This window comes from Tauraco erythrolophus, chromosome 7, assembly GCF_009769465.1.
Source record: "Tauraco erythrolophus isolate bTauEry1 chromosome 7, bTauEry1.pri, whole genome shotgun sequence".
Lineage (NCBI taxonomy): Eukaryota > Metazoa > Chordata > Aves > Musophagiformes > Musophagidae > Tauraco > Tauraco erythrolophus.
The window spans coordinates 62,051,625-62,073,018 of NC_141471.1; the positions used below are offsets into that span (position 1 = coordinate 62,051,625).

The 21,394-nt window shown below is 42.5% G+C and overlaps 1 protein-coding gene across 1 annotated transcript in view; it reads right to left on the reverse strand.

The window, feature by feature from the left end:
• The window catches only part of ELMO1 (engulfment and cell motility 1), a 266,730-nt gene that overhangs the window by 96,975 nt on the left and 148,361 nt on the right, over positions 1–21,394 (reverse strand). The window contains 1 exon segment of the mRNA XM_086614382.1: positions 11,888–12,024. Coding sequence (XP_086470508.1) covers positions 11,888–12,024 — 137 coding nt within the window.

Below are 21,394 nucleotides of genomic sequence, written 5' to 3' on the forward strand. Positions count from 1 at the left end.
TCTTTTCTTTAAGTAAATTAAACTTTGCAGCCTGCTGTATGCGGAATTAGGCTAGATAAAAGAATATCCAGTTCTCTGCCAGTGTTATTAAAATGCTGTATTTATGCTGTTACTCATGAGAGAAGACTTTTTTTTGTCCTTATAGCTACATTTTTAGGAATAAAAAACCCCACATCTGTGCATGTAATTTTGATGTTACAACTTTAACAGCATCCTTCAGATTTCCACCAATGCTGAAAATATGTAGCTGTCAGTAACCCCCAGCCTGGCTTCACAAACTGGCTTCCAATATTCTGCGACCTCAAAAGGTCTTTTCTAATCTCCTGACAGGAGATGCCACTGTGCAAAGTAGTCAGCAGGTGCTCCACCTACAGAAAATGAGAAAAGTCATTAACACCCTCCTTAGGACAGGTGGAAGCGCTGTATGAGCCATCCCACTGCTCCAAGGAAAGGGGACAGGCAGAAGGAAAGACTAGGGGAATAAATCCAGCTGGAGGTCAGAGTATTGAACAGGGAGAGAGGCTAAAGGAAGCTTCACTTAGAACAAAGAGAGCAATCCAGTAAGATCTCCACATCCGGTCACTAGTTTATATACACATTTCTAAAAAAAATCACATACAGGCCTTAAAATGCAGAAAAAGTATCAGTTATAGGACAATCAGATCAATTCAGATTTAAAAAAAAACCCAAACACCAGGAAGAAAACAGTTCTTTAACAACTTCCAAATTCCTAGCTTACATAGAAAAGGGTTCTTGGAAGGAATCTGAAAACCTCGACAGCTATGAGGTTACATCCTTTATCTCACACATCTGATCTTACAAACATAAGGATGTTCCATATTCCTACTTGGTGACTTTTCAGATGTTATTTCCACCGTGAAGGGCTGATCAATTGCTTCTGAAGAGGCTGATAGTGTAACAATGATACAGTGAGGTCTGTAGTTTCCTTGGACGCTTGGTTAAGTACAACAAAAAGTTCTAGACAGCCTTCACTCTTCAAGCAAAACAGATACAACCATAATTTTTAAGTTCTTGCTGCTGAGGTTCTCATATCAGCAACACAAGAAAGATCAGTCAGTTTCCCTGAGACAGAAAACTGATGCTTGAAACCTGAAGATACATCTCCAGAGAGAAAAATCACCATAAAATTCAAAGCATGCGTGGAAGCTATTTCCCCAGACGCTTCCACTCTTCTAGACGCAGACTTGACATTCCTGACGCAAGGATGGTTCTTGAGCATTTTGGTTTCATGATCATGGCATGAGTATCTTCAGTTTACATGGCAAGATCTTTAATCAGCTGCGCTAATGTCTTTTTCAAGGATTCTGACACAGAATTTAGTATTCGTTTCTTCACCTGTCTCTGGTGTTTGGGTTACTACACAGTAAAATTTCTTCACCAAAAGGGTTGTCAAGCATTGGAACAGGCTGCCCAGGGAAGTAGTTGAGTCACCATCCCTGGAGGTACTGAAAAGACACGTAGATGTGGTGCTTAGGGACATGGTTTAGTGGTGGACTTGGCAGTGCTGGGTTAACGGCTGGACTTGATGATCTTAAAAGGTATTTTCCAACCTAAACGATTCTGATTCTACGGTATCAAACCTCTCTCCATTCCTGCACTCAGCTTCTAAGGCGATATCCCTCAGCTTTCACAGGTATTATTAGGAGCCTTGCTTCTCTGCTTGCCATGACCAACATATAAAGGTAACTTGAGGAACTGGGAGCGAGTCTATCAATAAACTATCTTCCAGTCATCAATAAATCCACAATAAATCCACAAGGTTTTTCATACTGCTATCCAAATCTGCAGTGTAGAGGTGAAAGGGCAAAGAAAAAAAGGCCTTACTACTTTCAGAGGCACACACAACACTTTCCATCCTCCAGTAAGCTATTTCACTCTCAATGGAAAAGTGGCAGAACCCAAATTCACACGTCTCGGCTTCACTTACATTCCCAAGTAACAGCTGCTCTTGCTGTGGTCTCAAGCCCAAATATTCTGTGGGGTAAAACCTAACATTTTCTACATGGTGAATCCCTCACCTCCCCATCCTCCTCCATTTTCCCACTCATCCAGTCTCTGGGAACTTGAGGACAGTTCACGTTAGCACACCAAGCCCCAATTTCACTTGGGATCGCCTAAGAAACCTCCGTGCAGCCCCTGCAGGACAAACTTGAGAGAGTTGGGGCTGTTCAGCCTGGAGAAGAGAAGGCTCCAGGGTGATCTTATTGCAGCCTTCCAGTACTTAAAGGGGGCCTACAGGAAAGCTGGAGAAGGACTTTGTACAAGGGCGTGTAGTGATAAGGCAAGGGGAAATGGCTTTAAACTGAAAGAGGGGAGATTTTGACTAGAGATAAGGAATAATTTCTTCACTCTGAGGGTGGTGAGGCACTGGAACAGGTTGCCCAGAGAAGTTGTGGCTGCCCCATCCCTGGAAGTGTTCAAGGCCAGGTTGGATGAAGCTTTGAGCAACCTGGTGTAGTGGAGGGTGTCCCTGCCCATGGCAGGGGGGTTGGAACTGGATGATCTTTGAGGTCCCTTCCAACTTAAACCATTCCACGATTCCATGATTCTGTGATACTGTCAGTGCCCAAGGTGGAAAGCCAGCAGAGGCAGGCACCTGTGTTGGGCCCATGTGCATGGTGCAGATATAGCTTGGAAAAGCTGGTGAATGTAGAGGAGAGAAGGAAGAGCCCCTCCGCACCCACGCACTGTCTCCTCCTCCCACTCCGGCTCCCAGCAGCCCTCCCCTCTCATATGCCAGTTACACTGGTGCGTTGGGTAGAGCGATCCTTTGGTCAGATGTTGGCCAGTTACCTCATCTGCTAAAAATAGAGACACACAGTGGCAGCGACTGACTGGCAAACGTCTTTTTTACCGGTGACTGACATGTTCAATCAAGACAATACGTGAGATGTAAATGACAAACAAGGAAGGACATTTGTGTAAGGATGGATGAGATGAAAACAACAAAGCGCCCTGGCTTTTCTTACGAGACACACAGGAAAGATTTCTGCTGCTCTTTTCAACCACGGCGCTATTTAGATGACAATTACTTAAAGCGAACCACCAATAATACGAGCTCTTCTGCTACTCCAAGAGAGGCTATAAAAATCTCATTGTCAGCTGCATCATTCATCACAATAACCTCGTTTCCACCGAAACAAAATCTCTGAGACATCAGTGCCCCCCCCACACTCTTTCCCTTTTTTATTTGCCTATAATAAGGTCTATAGTCTGGGGAGCTCTCGGGCTGAATTCCATGCATTGTGATTCACAAAATGAAAATCTGGTATTATATGCCCACTGACATTCACATCAGCAGCAATTCATGCAGCAAAAAGCCATATGCCACACACCTCTGATTTAACTGTACTACGAAAAAGAAAGAAGAAATAAAAATACAGAGACAAGAGAGGTTCCCGCAATCTGATTATTACCCACACTTTAAGTCAGGAATGAAAGGAGCGATATCACAAAATAGGCTGTTTTGGTGACAGTTCCAGTTCCGTTAGATCATTTCCCTTAGCGACTAACACACCCTACATGAAAGTGAGGAATTCTTTCCCAGTGCAAAAGGTTTCTACGGGGCAGAAAAAAAGCGGTTAGCACAGATAACCTGCGCTCAGTGTTCCTCCCCTCCTTATCAGGCTTTCCACTCAACCATCTTTTTGAAGGCTGAGATGTTTATTGGTTTGATCAGCACCCACAGAGATGAAAATGAAGAGTGCTTTGAAAATATGAGGTACTAACAGTTTAAAAAATTGCCATCTCCAGGGTGTTAAGCAGACCCATACGCGTGCTACAGTAACACGCGGGCTTCATCCGAAAGCTGGGGGATAAAATCCACTCTGCCAACAACAGGTTTTCCACAAATAAGAGATTTTGCTGCTGAAACTAACAGCGACTTTCATCACTGGGGAAAGGATAAGACAAACAAGTTCCTGTCCAAGGAATGGATTATACTAAAATACTCTCTTCTTTTTTTCTTTCTTTTTTTTTTTTTTTTTAATAACAGATGTTTTGTTCAGACACCCTTTCCTTTCCTTGCTTTTGGCTCGAAGAATCCATCTTTCTTAGTGAACCTATCCTGCCATATAAATGGGCAGAATTTCAGCTTTAAAATGCTTTTTTCCTTTTAAGCCTCCATAACATCACTGCATATGCAATCACTGGAGCAGGATAGTTCAGCTAGGATAACAACTAGATGCAACCCTGCTACTAAAGACTTTCGAAGCCTTCTGGCAAAGACACAAAATAGTAAAGATACTGTTTTCAATGAAAAGAAAATAAATCTTCGAACTAGAAAAATAGTTCATAAGCTATAAAGTGCAGAGAAAGGGCAAATGTTGCTTATTGCTTCATTATCCAGCCTAAGTATTTAGATTTCACAAATTAATTTCTTTAAATGTATTTGCATTCTTGACAATGCCAGTTTTCAAAAGGAAGCAATCAACCAGATTTAAAAACGCAATACTCTTGTTCAGTTCCTTCGAGCTTGACAGTCCCAACCTTTGGGGTATGAATATTTAAATTTAGATCTGATTTATACAGACTGATGCCTCAGTAAGTGGAAGATTGCATCTTCAGCATCTTAAACACCCCTTCTTAGGTTCCTGCAGCCAGAAGCAGCAGCCGAGTCAAAAACTGGCTTTGACAAACACAGTGGGACACATTTGGAGATCTCATAAGTGTAGATAAATGCACAGAGATGGCAAAGACTAAAGAGAGCCTTTCCTAAACGAGCAGACGATGAAGGAATAAACTTGCAATATTCAGGCCACAAAAAGCACACAGGGAACACTGACCAAATGCTGCTTAAACAGGCTCTCCCTCCATCACATTCGACTGCACTGCTTAAAACAGACCCTTCTTAAGGAAGTGGTTGCTAATGGAATAGACCTGACAACCTTCCTGCACCCAAGTTATGCTCTTCTAGGAGATTCCCGTTTTATTTGGAGAGCGTTTTTTTCCTTTGATTAAAAAGTCACATTTTCTGTATCAGCTATGCAGCAGACTTGCGAAATGTTAATTGCTATACTTTTTAAAATATATATTCATGCATTACACAATTAATGATACAATGTATTTATAGCAATTATCTGTTTCCAATATAAGTTAATGAAGTACTAATGGCCTCAGGTGTGAAAATGTGGAATTTAATTTGTGCTAATCTGCCCAAGCCTGGGGAATACTCCAATTCACTCTATGTGAGAATAATTTATTTGCAGTATCCCTAACTGATACAAAGCAAGCATTGCCAAGGGAAGGTGCAATAAAGCTAACAGAAAGGTGCAATCATTCCACTAGCCCAGCATTTCCCACAGGTAAAATGCAAACAGAACAGCCTTCCAAAGCTTCTCTCAAAAGAAGTTAAATTCATCTGCTTCAAACTGGTGAAAAAAAAACCGTAAGAAAACAGTAAGTGCTTTGGAGAGCATCTGTGAAGAGCTATTTATCATCCCTTTTCCTCCTTAACACTGAAAGCAAAAGCAGGTGAAAAACAGATTTACAGACTGACCAAAGGATTTTACTTTTGAGTTTAAGTTAATTTTTCTCCTGTTTGAGGTAATGGTTCTTTCACGCTCCCGGAGCTATCATTTCCCACCCTCCTCCAAGCATCCCTGCAAGGGGGTGGGAAAGACGGTCACAGACACAGAGGAAAGCAGCACCTTTGGGGCTGGAGCTGCTGCTGCTGCTGCAGTGTGGAGCCGTGACTGGGGTGCTGGAGGATGCTGGAGCAAATGGCCAGACACCCTGGGTCTGCTTTTGGCCCCACCACCGCTTCACTGCTTGAGCTCTGGGTGCCTTTGTCTCCTTGCAGTAAAATGGGGTTTATCAAGACTCAGCCAGCTCCACAATGAGCAGAAAAGTGCAGATTATTCTTAGTGCCACTAGAGGGGATCACCTGAGCGTGTTGGAAATCTTCAGGTGTGCAGCAAAGCTCCTGCCACTTCCAGGTCAGGCATGGAGCTGCCATGGCAAGGACCAGCACTAGGACAACAAGGCTGCAGCCAGCGGGGCATTTTGGACAGGATCTTGGCACAGGCTGCTCCTGGAGTCTTCCCTATTTGCAGGTGACCAGGCAAAGCTGGCGACAGCTCCTCTGCCACATTGCTGTTCTGAGCCTTTCCAAATGACCCTCTATACCTGTGCTTCCTTACGGGCAACTCGCGTTATCCGACGGCGGTGTTGGCCCACGACACCTCCTTCCGCACCAAACCACCACGCACACAAGTACGCTCCCTAAACGCCTGCCCTTGAACACTTAGTCATATTTTGAACCTAGCCTTACACAATTATTCATCCTACAGCTGCCAAAAGCATGACAACACTAGAGAAGCTGAGAAACCTGTGGCATGGCATTTCCAAATCGTCAGCGAGCAAGCAAATGGTATTTTTCATTTTTGTGTTATGCTTGGTTACCTTTCCTGTTATCTTGTCGCAGAGCAAGGAAAAATGTTCACAGGGTCTGAGCATGAGCAATAAACATCTTTTGTGGTTATCAAACGCCTCGATGTTTGCTTTGGTATTTAATTACAGGGCTCATGTAGGGCATTTATTGTTTGCATCTGCCACCACCGCTCCACTGATTACCACGAGACAGCTTGTTACGTGTATACCTTGTCAGCAACACAGAATCATAGAATCACAGAATGGGTTGGGTTGGAAGGGACCTCAAAGATCAGCTAGTTCCAAACCCCCTGCCATGGGCAGGGACACCCTCCACTACACCAGGTTGCCCAAAGCCTCATCCAACCTGGCCTTGAACACTTCCACGGATAGGGCAGCCACAACTTCTCTGGGCAACCTGGTCCAGTGCCTCACCACCCTCAATGTAAAAAATTTCTTCCTTATCTCTAATCTACATCTGCCCTCTTTCAATTTAAAGCCATTGCCCCTTGTCCTATCACTACACACTCTTGTAAAAAAGTCCCTCTCCAGTTTTCCTGTAGGCCCCCTTTAAGTACTGGAAGGCTGCAATAAGATCACCCTGGAGCCTTCTCTTCTCCAGGCTGAACAGCCCCAACTCTCTCAGCCTGTCTCCATAGCAGAGGTGCTCCAGCCCTCGGATCATCTTCGTGGCCTCCTCTGGACCTGCTCCAGCAGCTCCATGTCCTTCTTGTGCTGGGGACTCCAGAGCTGAATGCAGTATTTCAGGTGGTGAATGGATTATATTATAATATTATATTATATTATATATATATTATATTACGTAATATATAATCCAATATATTATCACCTTGCTGAGCAGACCCCACTCCTGCACGCGGACTCAGCGCGGTGCGTCCCTGAAATAACCAGATACCACAAGTGCAGTTGCTCAGGGCACCCAGGTCTGTCGCTGCACAACGAACACTAACTTTGTCAAACTGCTGACACCAGCATTTTCTGGGCTTTCTGAGAGCTTTTTGCTCATTACAAAATAAATTTTATAGAACATTTAAAAGCTGGTGTTTTATACCACGATGATCTCAAACACATGGCCAGCAGGCAAAATAAATTAACTGGAGTTCTCAGTAATGAGAAAAATGCATCGGTAGCATCATTAGCCAACCTCATCCTACTTTCCTATTCCTTAAAACTGTAGTTTCAGTGAATGCAATAGATTTTGATTTCAAGCACCACACATCACAGAACTTTCAAAGTTTTTCAGTTTTGGCATCCCCTACTTAACTTTAGTCATGTTGAAATGATAATCTGTGTTTTGTTATGACTAGTCAGTTTTGGCCATCTAAAAAACCTAAAAGCAGCTATCATTTTGCCACTTGCAGCTTCAAAACCTTGGTAGGTGAATCAAATAATTTCATCTTTCCTTCCACAGTGGGACTGGAAGCAGTAAATTTTTTTTTTCTTTTTTTTTTTTTTTATAAGATGGCACCACAGTAGGCACAGAATTAGCAAACTGTTCATATTGTTCTGCAGGTCTAATGAGACAAGTTATGTCTGGCCCTGCAATTAAAATAATCCATTTGCTCACCCTTCTTCCTATTAGCATGTGAACTTCAAACCTACAAAAAGTAGCAGACTGAAATCTCTGGAGAATAGAGGTAAGAGGATAACCTTGTCCCCACGTAATGTCCTTCCTGTCTGTGGTCTCCTTGTCTCATGAGAAATAATACGTGTATTTTAAAAGAAGATCACTAATAAGATGGCAATCTCAATGTAAATCGACCTTAGGGCAACACAGGTTCATTTACTTAAGTACAACTAGTGGGGATCAATAAAAAAAAATTTCCATTGGGAGTATGCTTTCACTTGGCCTAAAAAAAAGGAGTTTTACAGTGGGGCAGTTACTTTGAATTCCACCTACCCATCACGTTAAAAATAAAGAAAAATCCCCCAGCCAATTTAAGTACATTTTAGCCTGTGTGGCAGCAGGGTGTGATTATCCTGAGCAGAGATGTGAGGGAAAACTGACTGATGGGCACCTATTTAAATGGGCAGGCTGGTGACGAAGGCTTCTAGATGCTGGAGCATGAGAAAACTCAGTCTAGCTTTCTGACAGTCAGCCCTGACTCCAAAAATCAATACACAATGCTTTCTGCTGCTGCAATAAACCACACAGAATTATGTAAAGCTTGGAGACAAGATTATATTTTCGAAGTCATAAACCATGCTGTCTCCTCATAAATGGCTGTGGAGGACAGAGCTTGTAAAGTGTCCTTTGATCATCTGTAGGCTCACAGAAAACCAGAAAGGTTTCAAATGGAATTGTTGCCACTTGCATGTCTATCTATCCAACTGCATCTTAATTTCTCTAGAAAACTCACCAGACATGAATTATGTATGTCTTAAAATGTTATAAAGGCATAACATAAGCTTAGCTGCCTGACTGAATTATTCTAATCAGACATCTACCAGTATACTGAGAGACTGGAAAAAAGGTTTTAGGTCTGACAGTATCATACTATCACCATAGAGATCCAGGGAGTTTTTCTAATGCAAGAGTTGTCAAAAGGTGTCTGTTTTAATGAATGAGAATCAGAGAGACAAAGGATGAGATCATAAACGTTTCACTAAACCACCATAAAATTCTTCCAACTATGTGCAAAGTGCTGTCTTAATTATTTTTTTTAAGCTTTAAAAATGAACCAACCTGTATGAAATCTCCACAACATGGGTTGAGGAACCATGATGGTGCAGTATGCCATTTTGTCATCAAAAGAAAGCCTTAAAAACGCTTGAGAACCCGCACTGAAACCAGAGAAGTATTCAATCACCTCACTTCTTTCCTCATTCTGGAGGAAATAAATCTCTATATGTGCACACAGACCTCCTACAGCCCCTCAATGCACAAGCTATTGTGATCAATCACAATTTTAAAATTAAACAAAAAAGCTCCTTTTCTTCAATTATGATTAAAGACCAAACCAAGCAGGTTAGCTTTTCAGCAGAAGCTCCAGGTCTCAAGACTTAACATCAAATATACTGAGAGTTTGCAATTTTGTTTACGAGATTTTGGAGGAGGAAGGGAAGAAGGAAGAAAATGAATGATCCCATCAGCCCAGTGGGTAGTAAACCATAGCAAAGTGGTGTTTCTTACATTACCATGACAATCAAGTTATTGAAACTGAAAAATAGCAACATAAACAGAGGACGAAAGAGTTTTTCCACAGTAACTAAGCCCCTGCATCTTGCAAGGCCTGCTTTCTTTCCATTCACTCCTGAAAGTAGGGGCTGAACGCTCCCTGGGTCCACATGGCCTTCACCTGCCATGTTTTCAAAAGTAGCTGCAGAGAAACAGGTACCCTTAGCACACAGGAAAGATGCAGAAGTCGTGATTACTAAAGTCTCTTGCCAGGTAAGGATTAAAAATAGTGTTGTTTAGCTTGGTAAAGCCATCAGCACTGGCAGCTGTCACCCACCAACCAGATGGGGAAACCTTGGGTACCACTGCATCACATATCATCCCCCACAGATCCAGAAGTGCTTCCCAAGCCCACACAACAACACAGTTTGCTTCACTCGCAGATCCCTTTAGACATTTATCAGCTGAGTAATGCACATCACCACCACATGTCATTTGAAGTGGATAAGAGCACAAAAATCTCCTTATGACTAAAAGAAAGGATTTAGATAAGCAGAACCTAATTACTGAACTGTTAGAAATGAGAGCCGCAAGAGTTTAGCATTCCCTTCCCTTCACAAAACCAGTTACAAAATCAAGAGTGATTTCTGCAGGCAGATGTCCCAGTCCATCTCTCTTGCACCACAGTGCCACCACCAGACACAACGTGGTGGCAAACATTTCAGATCTGCCCCACGGCGTTAAAGATCACCTATATCTCCAAGAACACATGCAGCAGGACCTACCGCCCGCCTTGCTGAACCTGCAAGAGCTGCTGGGTGAAGCCACGGGATTTTCAGTAACAGAAAACACAAATAGCAAACCAGTCATACCAGAGAAGAGACCACCTGATCTTCCATGAAGCTCCACAGCAACGCCTAACACTCAAAAGTAAATTTCTTTGTTTTCTTTTCAGGGTGATCTGGGCTGTTGCCAGAAACAGGACCCTTCTTTTCCTGAATCCCCTAGGATTGCTAGTAACATTCCAATTCAAGTTGTAGGAAATGATGTTTCTAAGTTTTTTTTTCTACTGAGACAGAAGGGCTGTAAGTAACAGGCAGTTGCTAATACATTTGTTTAAAACAACCACACATTATGAAGTAGCCTCAAAAAAAGTTGCTGCTTTTTTAAGCCTTTGATTTTAGGTTTCTATACTGTTCAGTGAATTATCCTGCTATTGTTCCTCCTGCATTCCTGGACCAATAGGTAAGAGAAGCATGTCGGAAATTCCATGCAAGAACAAGCCTCTAGGTCATTTAGCTACAACAGCACGTACCTTTTGGACTTCCCTTCTCTCTCCTGCCTGGGCTCTGGTACTGCTGCCAACTACCTTACCTAAAAGAACTCAGTGAAGGTTATTCAGCATTGTGTCCTAAGGATCCACCTTCGCTCTGCAGCGGAAAATGGACATTTAGACCACTGGAATAACAGATGGTTCTAATTAGAAGCTAGGCATGATCTTTCTTACCCGCTCTCACGTAACATTTGAGGCTGGTGACTTCACAGTGCTGACACAGTGCAACAGTCTCACTTTTCGTTCTCAACCAACAGCTCTATAACCAACATCTGGTCTCAGGGAGAGGCTCAAGATCCAGTCAAAGGATCCCAACAAAGATAAGGATGCCAGCTGGCCACAAAAGCACGAGTTTGTCATTCTTACAAAATGCCAACGATACTTCTCAGCCTCCCGATAAGTTAGACAGTTAAAATAGGATGAACAGGATATGTAGGACCATTAAGACAGGTCTGTTCTCCATAGCTTTGCTGATAGTCAGAAGATTGGCTGAAACTTCCAGGACTCTGTCTTATAACAAAAAGGGTGCAATATTGCGTGGATGTTCTGTGGGGTTTTTGTTTGGTTTAGTGTTTCAGTTTTAGCAGGCTAAATTGCAAAGCACTTTGTCAGGATTTGTCCACTCTTGAATATTTTATCACTTTAGGGCTCATACGAAATGAAAGGGATGCACAGAATTATCACTGCAGTACTCTCTCTGCATTATTTACAACCTTTGGGGCTGCAGCACTTCAGCATAATATTGCTAACATAAAAAGGCAGAATTTCGCCTCAAGCCAGGTTTTTAGTTTCACGGTCTGCAGCGCAACACGATGGAAAAAGGTCTGTGAACCTCCCTTACACATCCCATCCCCTACCCCCACTTTCTAAATGCTGGCCCTCCGACGTGCAAAGAATCTGAACAGATGAAAACTCCACAGCATTCAGTGGAAGCGGGACCAGTAAACCCCTGTGCCTCTAGGGAAGAATACATGGCCTTGTTTCACCAACATGCCTAGTTATTCCCACTCCACCCTTTTTCTTGCCTTGTTGAAGTCCTCTGAAGTTGCTCTCATTTCCTTCCACGTCTTGTTCAACAGCTGAATGCAGATACAGAAGAACTCCTCAAACGATCTGTCATGGGTGAAGAACATGGGATGGAAATCGTTGCAGGTCTCACTGGCTAAAAACAGAAAAACAAGGAAGGTGGAATAAAACATATACAGGCAAGAGCTTCAAAATATAAACATAAAATACAATCAGCCACAAAATTTAAAAAAACACTGTGATTAAGACAAATCCCAGTTCTAGTAGCAAAGGATGTCAAAACATTATCCCAAAAAGCCAGCCTTGGTCTACAGTCTTACAGACAATGAAACACCGTATAGAGCCTGTCTGCAGGAGACCAGCAGCAAGAACAAGAGGAAGCAACTACCTGTTTGCCTGAGTTATTGTCTCAATGGGTGTTTTGTTTGTGCCAAGTGTCGTTATTCAGGCTGGGACAGAGACATAGGGAAGAAGCACAAGTCTCCCCATCAAAACAACAGCCTTCCCCATTGCTATCAGCATGTACCACACTGCCTGCTGAGAACCAAACGCTAAACCCCATCAGTCACAAAACAGTATCAGATCAATGTACACATTGAAATGTGAAGCTCTGCTGACACGGCAGATGATCTACCATATTGTACATGGATATACCACAGGGGAAACCAGGGAAATCCAGACAGACATGTAGACAAGAATGTAACTGATTAAATCTGTTCTTTGAAAATCACTTGAAACAAAAGAAATGGATCTTCTGTCATCTGTCCCTTATCTGAAAAGGAAGAGAACCAACCACTCAAACCCAAACTTCCCTTTTTAAATCAAACACTGGCTTTAGGGGGAAAAAAAAAAAAAAAAAAAGAATACAGAATACTATAATAACCATCCCGAAAGTACTGTTTGTCAAGACTGCTCTGAATCTCCTTGAATGAAGAATGTATTTTCAAAAAGTAAGAGCTGAAGCAATGCTGACCTCTGGGTACATCTGAGCAACCTGGGAACAGAAGGGGCTTTAGCCAAGGACGGAAAAAGGATCCTTAGTCTCTGCCATGGCTTGTAGGGCTTCCTCAGTAGGTTGCATATTTATATTCTTAAAAAACTAACCAAAAAAGTCGAGTTGACTAAGCCTTTCTTTATATACCCAGTCCCCAAATCTATCAGCTTCGGCTTTCACCCCTGCGTGAGTGCTGCTGTGAACTTTTCCACCAGTCACTCGCATCCCTATACAGCAGCATCTTCCCTTGCTTCAGGATCAAACAGCCACTGCTTAGGCAAGCTTCCTCCTCTGCAAGAACAGCAGAATTCTCACGCACTGCGATAAATCAGCCTTCTCCTGAGGCTGGTTCACTGCCTGACATTTGCTTTCTCTCAGTGGAACTGGAGAAATTAGAATTAAGACTCTTTGCAGGAGAATGTGAATGGCTCATGCAGGCTGACTCCCCGCATCAGCTGCAAACACTTGGTCCTGGTACCTCTTCTAGCCGCAAAACCACACTTCCAGTGTGTTTAGTTACCTCTGCTGCACCAGTAGCTCTACACAGGAACATGAGCTGTGCTTAGAATCACCTAAACCCTCAAAGGAAAAAGAGCTTCTGATCTTTCCCATCATGCAGTATTCCAATTATAAAGCAAAACTCTGAAGCTTAATTGTAAATTTGAAGCTTAATTTTAACATCAGATTTACTAAGACCTAATCAATTCCTCAGCTACGTAGCAAGGATGAGTTAATTTTGGAGCACAGGTTTCATCCTAATGAAATAAACTCCATTTACTTCAAAGGACGTGCAGTCAAGGGGGAATCAGTCAAAGCAGAGACCTGTATTTATGAGGCATGAGTCAATCCCTTTAAAAGAATAAAATGCCTCAGGCATGATTTTCAGAGCACCTTCAGCTTCCATTCACTCCACTGGAGCTGCAAGGGCTCAGCACTTCCAATAATCAGACTTCCAGTCTGTAATAATGTCAGAGACACAGCAGAGCAGATTCTCAGAGGGCACTTGTCTTTAAGTCATGAAATACTATAATGATGAGAAGAAATAAAATAACACCAAGCAGAAGAAGGCAGCCACTACCTTCGCTGTATAAATCACAGCGCGAAACAAGGCAATAAGCCTCGACGCGCACTGGCCTTTCTGATCCTCCTCAGAGCCCGAGCTCCTCGCTGCTTCTGCTCATAAAAATCAATAAATCAAAATTAATGGAAAGGCTAGGGATTCTCAGAATCTTGATCATCGGTTCTAACTCATGCCCCTTATGATAATCAGCCCCAAAACGTATCTACTATGGTGACTGTTCTGCATGCAGAATCAGAGATGCCACCTCTCCTCTCCTTTTGTTTTTGTAAGTAGGCAACACACTGTTTTATGCCTTCTCAATCTGAAAGAGTAAAAATCACTGTTATTGATATAAATGGAGAAAGTTAGGCCTCTTAGAAGGCAGGATCAATGCCTCAAAGCACAAAACAAATCCTAAGAAAAATCCAAAACCAAATGATGAACTGCTTCCTCAAAATTCCCACCAGCATCTACATAGAAGAGAGAAAAAAAAAAATCCATACTCTACTTCAAAGGTAGTTTTTTTGTACGTCTCAAAAGTTCCATCCAAAATAGTACAATTCGACGGAGAAATCACGAATGAAGCACCTCAGCAGTGGTGACACTATAGTGTGTGTACAGGCTGCAGCTCAGGTCATGTCTACGTTCTGCTCAGAGCATTTAAATATCTAATGAATCACAGAACCATAGAATCATAGAATGATTAGGGTTGGAAGGGACCTCAAAGATCATCCAGTTCCAACCCCCTTGCCATGGGCAGGGACACCCTCCACTACACCAGGTTGCCCAAAGCCTCATCCAACCTGGTCTTGAACACTTCCAGGGATGGGGCAGCCACAGCTTCTCTGGGCAACCTGTTCCAGTGCCTCACTACCCTCTGAGTGAAAAATCTCTTCCTTATATCCAATCGAAATCTCCCCTCTTTCAGTTTAAAGCCATTGCCCCTTGTCCTATCACTACAGGTCCTTGTAATGAAAGACAATCCTTGTCCCAGCTTACTTTCTCCTTTTGACAGGCAAGATGAGGAAGAAGGAAAAGCAATACTGTGTCACTGGCAGTTTCCAGAGCAGAGTAAGTTCGAGTCCCACCCTGCGGTCTTGCCCCACTCTCTCCAGCCCCAAGTCCGTATCCCCAATATCAGAGCACTGCCTGTCTCTGCGGAGTAGGCAAATGTAAAAGTTTTACTCATTAAAAACTTCTTGGATTTATTTTTTCACTAACTTGCAATTTGACTAGTTGTAAACTGAAACCGAGGTCAAGCATCAGAATAATCTGGAGACGTTCTACAGGAGAGCTGTGCACAAAATTCCTGCCCTTAAGCCCAGCACTCTCTAACCTTCGTTTTCAAGAGCAGGGACTAACCACATTTACAACCACACAAAAACACACACACGGCTGCAACGCGGGGACACAAATCATCATGACTATTTAATAACATCATCAAGTTTTAATTACGCCTCTGTGAGATCACCTTCGAAAGGCAAGTCACAGATGTCTGGCCTACATAAATCAGGTGAAGATCTTGTTGATTTTCCTTTCTTGGCACAATTCTCGGAGCTGTAGATCAATGTGCCGCCTCTCGGGATTCAAGTAGTCCTTCAAGCTTCTAGCTGATCTATAGCTGTGACTTTGAGGTAGAAGCTCAGGTCGTTTCTCATCATAAATTGCACTGGCAAAAAAAAGAGCTAATTTCTACCTGGGAGTTTACGTGGTTCCTTCAGTGTATATTTTTAGCATGTACCCAACAAAATTTTGTCTCAGTTCATTTCCTAAATTACAACAAAGACATTTAACCATCCCAGGCTGTTCCAGAGGTAAACAAATCTGCTATGTTACGTTGTTCCTCTGTGGATTACTAGAAAACAAGTGGAAAAAGAAAACAAATTGAGAAAGAATATCGTTTTTTAACCCATCTCTGAATGCCTTTTCCCATGAGAAAAAAACATCCTCAGGGCCGAATTTGTTTTAGTCGTATTGAGAACAGTTAGGCATTTGCATTAATTGCATAAGCCTGTCTTGGAAGGGCACAGATTACATGATGATGCTTGACTTGAAGTACAGCAGAAATTTAAATTTCGAAGTTGCTGTGGTGAACTGAATACAGACAATAGGGATTTCTGTGTGCAAGACAGACTCGAAGAAAGGACAAGTGCACCAGACCAGACACCAGGCTGGTGTGTCACCTCACTGTCCAAACCAATATGAACAAAAGGCCACCAGTTCAACAGAAGCTGGTTGACAGCTGGAAGTGCTGATTACATCTTTTCGCCACCTTAAAAAGTAGAATACGTGTAGATAGCTATAACTAGTTTCCACTTGGAAAGGGAGGGAAAAGAAGAAAAGAATACCATTTTTTTTATCTTGGAACTTATTTTGTTCACTACTTGGAAGTAACAGAGAGATAATGCCTCCCTCCCCACAAAGTTACAAGAGCAGAGATAGAGACATAGTAATACAACTTTCTAGACAAGGTACTGCCCTTGATCTTAAGAAATCCTGACTCTGCTAAACTGCTATGTTCATACTAGATACTCATCCTGCACCACATCTTTAAAAGGGCATATGGTCATTCTGACCTCCCTTGTGAAGTTCATGAATTCAAGAAATGAAAGAGGTTGTACCAGTGTGAAAGCAAAATAATAAATAGCCATATCTATCATGAAGAGGAACGTTTGAAATTAGGAACTGCCCAAACCATTATTTTCAAAATCCATTCATGATGCTATGGGGAGACAAGTTGAGGTGATTTAAACAGTCATTTTTGTGTAAATTCAAGGCTTGGACTCATCACATTGGGAATGTCTATCAAAGACAATTTACTAATCACAAACGAGGCACCTCATTCACAGATGTCAGTTCTGTACAATTGGTCTACAAAATACAACTAGATTTGATTAAGTAGATAATAAATAAAAGTGGTAACGTCGCTGCCTATTCTCAAATATTCCAAGAGCAGGCAGACAGCTTAAATCAATCAAATTATTCAGTCAGCCAAATAAATATGGTCATCTGGCACTAATGCTGTCACACATAAAGGGACAGACAGACACCTGTGGTGAGGAGTAAGCCCCTGTGCTGGGGGTGGTATTAACGGATCCTGTGCAACATGAAACTCATCAAGAAAAGCATCCCGAAATTGCATCAGCACAATTTTGAGATGAGGGAAGCAGTGATGCAGAGCCCTGGGAAACTGGTTTGCAAAGTCCCAGGGACAAAGGAGTTGGAAAACATCTCTGTGTTGGAAAGATAATTGGGATCCATGCGATCTCTTCAGCAAGATCTGCGTCTTCTATTACTGAGCTGCTGCTTAATTCTGGGTGAGTCATTTATCCCCTCTGTTGTTTTCCCCAATTTCACAGAATGGAGATGATAATATTTGATCAGGGAGCAGGTGGGTGGAAAGATCCACTGCACTTTCTGAAGTGCAGCAAGATCCACAAATGAAAGGTGCAATATGGACCTTGGAAATATCTTCTCCACTTGGCACGGCCTCCTCTGGGATTATTATTTGCCAATAACAGAAGACAACCAAAGAGCAACAAATTCTCACTAGCTCTCAGGAGAAGCAGCACTGCAATTTCTGCTTCTTCCCGAAGATGTGATACAGTAAAAATAACTTCTACCATGACCGTTTTTATATACACAATCAAAAATTCTCTCAGTAACACACAAAGCATGCAAGAAAAAATTCCACTTAATACTGCAGAAATACAGCAATTGCCAAGTTATCCACACCACTGATCCCTGTAGTCTGCTAGCAATGATTTGAGTGAAAACCTTTGGTTACCTTTCCAGCACATGATAGGGAAACAGCGTAACTTAAGGCAAGGAAGGTCACTGGCATGGCAGCGCAGTAACAAAGGAGTAATACTGCTGCCAATCGTGTAATTTTCTTTCCCAGGGAACAGTGCTGTTTAGAAGGCTCAACTGGTATTAGAACAAAAGCCACTCGTACTTTTTACTTTGACTTAGAGAGTTAGACACAAGCAACTCAGCTTCAAGACACTGCAAAGTAATGCAAAAAGCTAAGCTGCTTTTGTTAAATTTGTTAAATTCCAAATCTAGGTGAATTATGTGAGGCTTTTGTTTCACCTGCTTTGAAACAAAAAGAGGATAAGGAAGCACATTGCAGCACTGAACTGCGCAAGATGTGCCACTGGTTTCCCCAGGGCTGTGAGAACATGTGTGTGTGTCTCAGAAAAAGTCATCCCAGACAAGGATATCAGGAGTGAACCCAAATCCAAAATTTCAGCACCAAAGTAGCATACACACAATTACTCGGGAAAGCAACGAGCTGATCATGTAAAGTAGGGCAAAAACGTCCCCTCTGTAACATGGCCACGAAGATGATCCAAGGGCTGCAGCATCTCTGCTATGAAGACAGGCTGAGAGAGCTGGGGCTGTTCAGCCTGGAGAAGAGAAGGCTCCGGGGTGATCTTATTGCAGCCTTTCAGTACCTAAAGGGGCTACAAGAAAGTTGGAGAGGGGCTTTTTACAAGAGTGTGTAGTGATAAGACAAGGGGCAATGGCTTTAAACTGAAAGAGGGGAGATTTCGAGTAGAAATAAGGATGAAATTTTTACATTGAGGGTGGTGAGACACTGGCACAGGTTGCCCAGAGATGTTGTGGCTGCCCCATCCCTGGAAGTGTTCAAGGCCAGGTTGGATGAGGCTTTGAGCAACCTGGTGTAGTGGAGGGTGTCCCTGCCCATGGCAGGGGGGTTGGATCTAGATGATCTTTGAGGTCCCTTCCAACCCAAACCATTCTATGATTCTATGATTTCCAGAGCATCAAAATTACCCAGCAATACATGGCTACAAGAGACCTTCAGCAACTTACCTTACCTGATCACATACTCAGTTGGAATAAAAATGCTATGAAATTGCTAAACATGCAGCAAAACTACCAGCTCAAACTCCTTATAAAGACATAAGGCCACAGCATTTCTCTGGACTGATGAGATTTCTCATTAGGGAAGCTACGGATGGAAACTGGAAGAAAGGTACACATAAAAAGACTTCCTACAATCTGCAAGCTTTCCTTTTTCAAGGCTGAGAATAAATTTCACTCTGCAAAGAAAAACAAGGATTCCGTGAAGCCTCAAGCCTGACGAGACAGTCTGGACTAGGATGTTTAAGGCACATGCAGCCCCAAAATCTTCACTAACTTATCCAGATTCATTTTGAAGGTGACTGTTGCTGTGCCAGAAACACACCTCCCTTTCCCAAGATAGCCTCAAATAAAGGAGCCACTATTTTAAAACCCACCTCTCTCCTTGTCCCAAATAAAAGTGGTGGAAGAAGAACCCTGACTATTGCAGCACAAGTCAATAAAGCCCCACACGCATCACTCCCAACAGATCCAGCTAGTTTAGGGGTGGCATCTGTGTTGTCCATAAGGAGGTGGCTGAAGGATAGCCTCACCCTGCCACATCCAGAGCTGATGATGAGCTGAAACAAAGCAATGAAGCCCGTAGTGTCCACACGAGCAGGCTGACTTTGCAAAGATAACTCCTTTTGCAATTCTGCGTACATACGGAGACTTCACTGCACCTCTCCTACTTAGAAGGGACCTGAAGACCGAACATCATCGTTTAGAAATGCAAACAGAAAGCCAAAGTGCAAAGAGAGGAGAGTTACTAAAAAGGCTCTTATATCCAACAAGGGAACGAAAAAGATTACAAAGGGTCAGTTTCGTGCTCATAAGGGCTCCCCACCTCTTTTAAAAGCAGCCTGTTTTTATCTGTGATAGAACAGGTGCCAGATATGAATAACTCTGAACTGCCTCTCCAACGCGTCACAGCACACTGTTGGGCAAAACTGCTTCCCTCTTCACTCCTCGACTGCTCCCAGTGTAAAGAAAAGTAGTAATCAATAACAATAAGAAAATGTAGGTTTAAAACCTGATGGATAAATTGGAGTATTATTCTCACGAGGTGAGGGAGCACTTCATGTGAAGTAGTCACACGTTCCTAGGAGAAAACTCCTTGAGAGTGGAAATGGTATGGAAAAAACAAGACTTGTACTTTTGGTATCAAAAAGGGATATCTTTTGTGAAAAAAAAGACACAGATCTTCAAGCACAGATCTGCATTTATGCTCCAGCACATTTACAGTATTGCTGAATAGCAATATAGAATCATAGAACCATTTAGGTTGGAAAGACTTTTAAGATAATGAGAATGTTAATCGATTAACGTGATGAATTTGCTTTGGGACTATGAAGTCTTTATGGTCACTTCTAGTAACCGTATAGAATAAGAAGGAATTACACATACAAAGCAGAATCTGCAGAAGCTTGTTTAACAAATGAACATTCTATGCAAAACCTCCTTACTAAAGGTGACGCTGCTGCTCTGTCAGGTTCCTGACACCTTGCAAAGCACACATGGCAATGATGGCTACATGAAAGCTTTAAAAAAAATAATATATCTATATATAAAAGCATTTCTGACAATTTATAAGCCCACAGGCTGCCTGTCTATTTGAAGTTCAACTGACACAGATATTGGCATTGACAGAAGGCCAGCTAAGCTCAGACCTATCAAGGGAAACACCTTATTGCCTATGTTACATGTTGATACCCTAGTCCCTTCCCTGTTGCATCCTTTCTCTCCTAAGCCTTCAGAGAAACTAGCCTTAACCATATCTCCAGCCAAATCAGGAGGCATGACAGTAGCAATGGGGGAGGTAGATATTCTCAGCATTTATAAAGAGCAGGATAAAGGCAGCCACTTGTGAAAAAGAGTGTAACCACTCTTTTTAGCCCTACAACACCCATTGGCAAAGTTTACTGCTAAATGCTATATTCGGCACATTTTCTATTAACTGCTGCAGCACCGCAGACCCAGAACACTGAGGGCTGGAGTCAGAAGTTCCTGGGCGCAGAAGAAGTGGGCGCTTGCTCTGCTTTAGCTTGTGCATCTCCTTGATGTCCACTCCCCTGAGCACTGCACTGAGAAACTGCCTTTCAGGGCAGGATTGCTGCCTTTCCACTTCTTACTCTGACTGCTCTAGAGAGCACCAGCTTATTGCTTCTCCTCCTAAAGAGATTCTTGCTAAAAAGCACACTCTTACCTCTAATTACCCATTTTCTTTATTAGGAAGTTACACAGACTGCATTACAGGTTATAGCTCCTGCCTCTCCAAAGACCTTCTGTGAGATACTTCATCAAGAATACACTCTGGTTACCATTTGAAATACAGACCATGCTGTTTCGATTCACAGGAGAGGAGCTGTCACTGAAAATTAATTCTGCTTTAAATAGGCTGGCTAGGGCTCCATCTGTAAGCAAAACTTAAAGAAGCCTATGAAAACCTGCAGGAAAAACACTGCAAACACTAACCTGGGAAGCCTACAGATTTTGTAGACCTCCCTCCCCTGCTATCTAAGGAGCTCCCATTCCTTCTTCCCTCACATGGACCTCCTCATTAAAATCAAATGTTTAAAATTA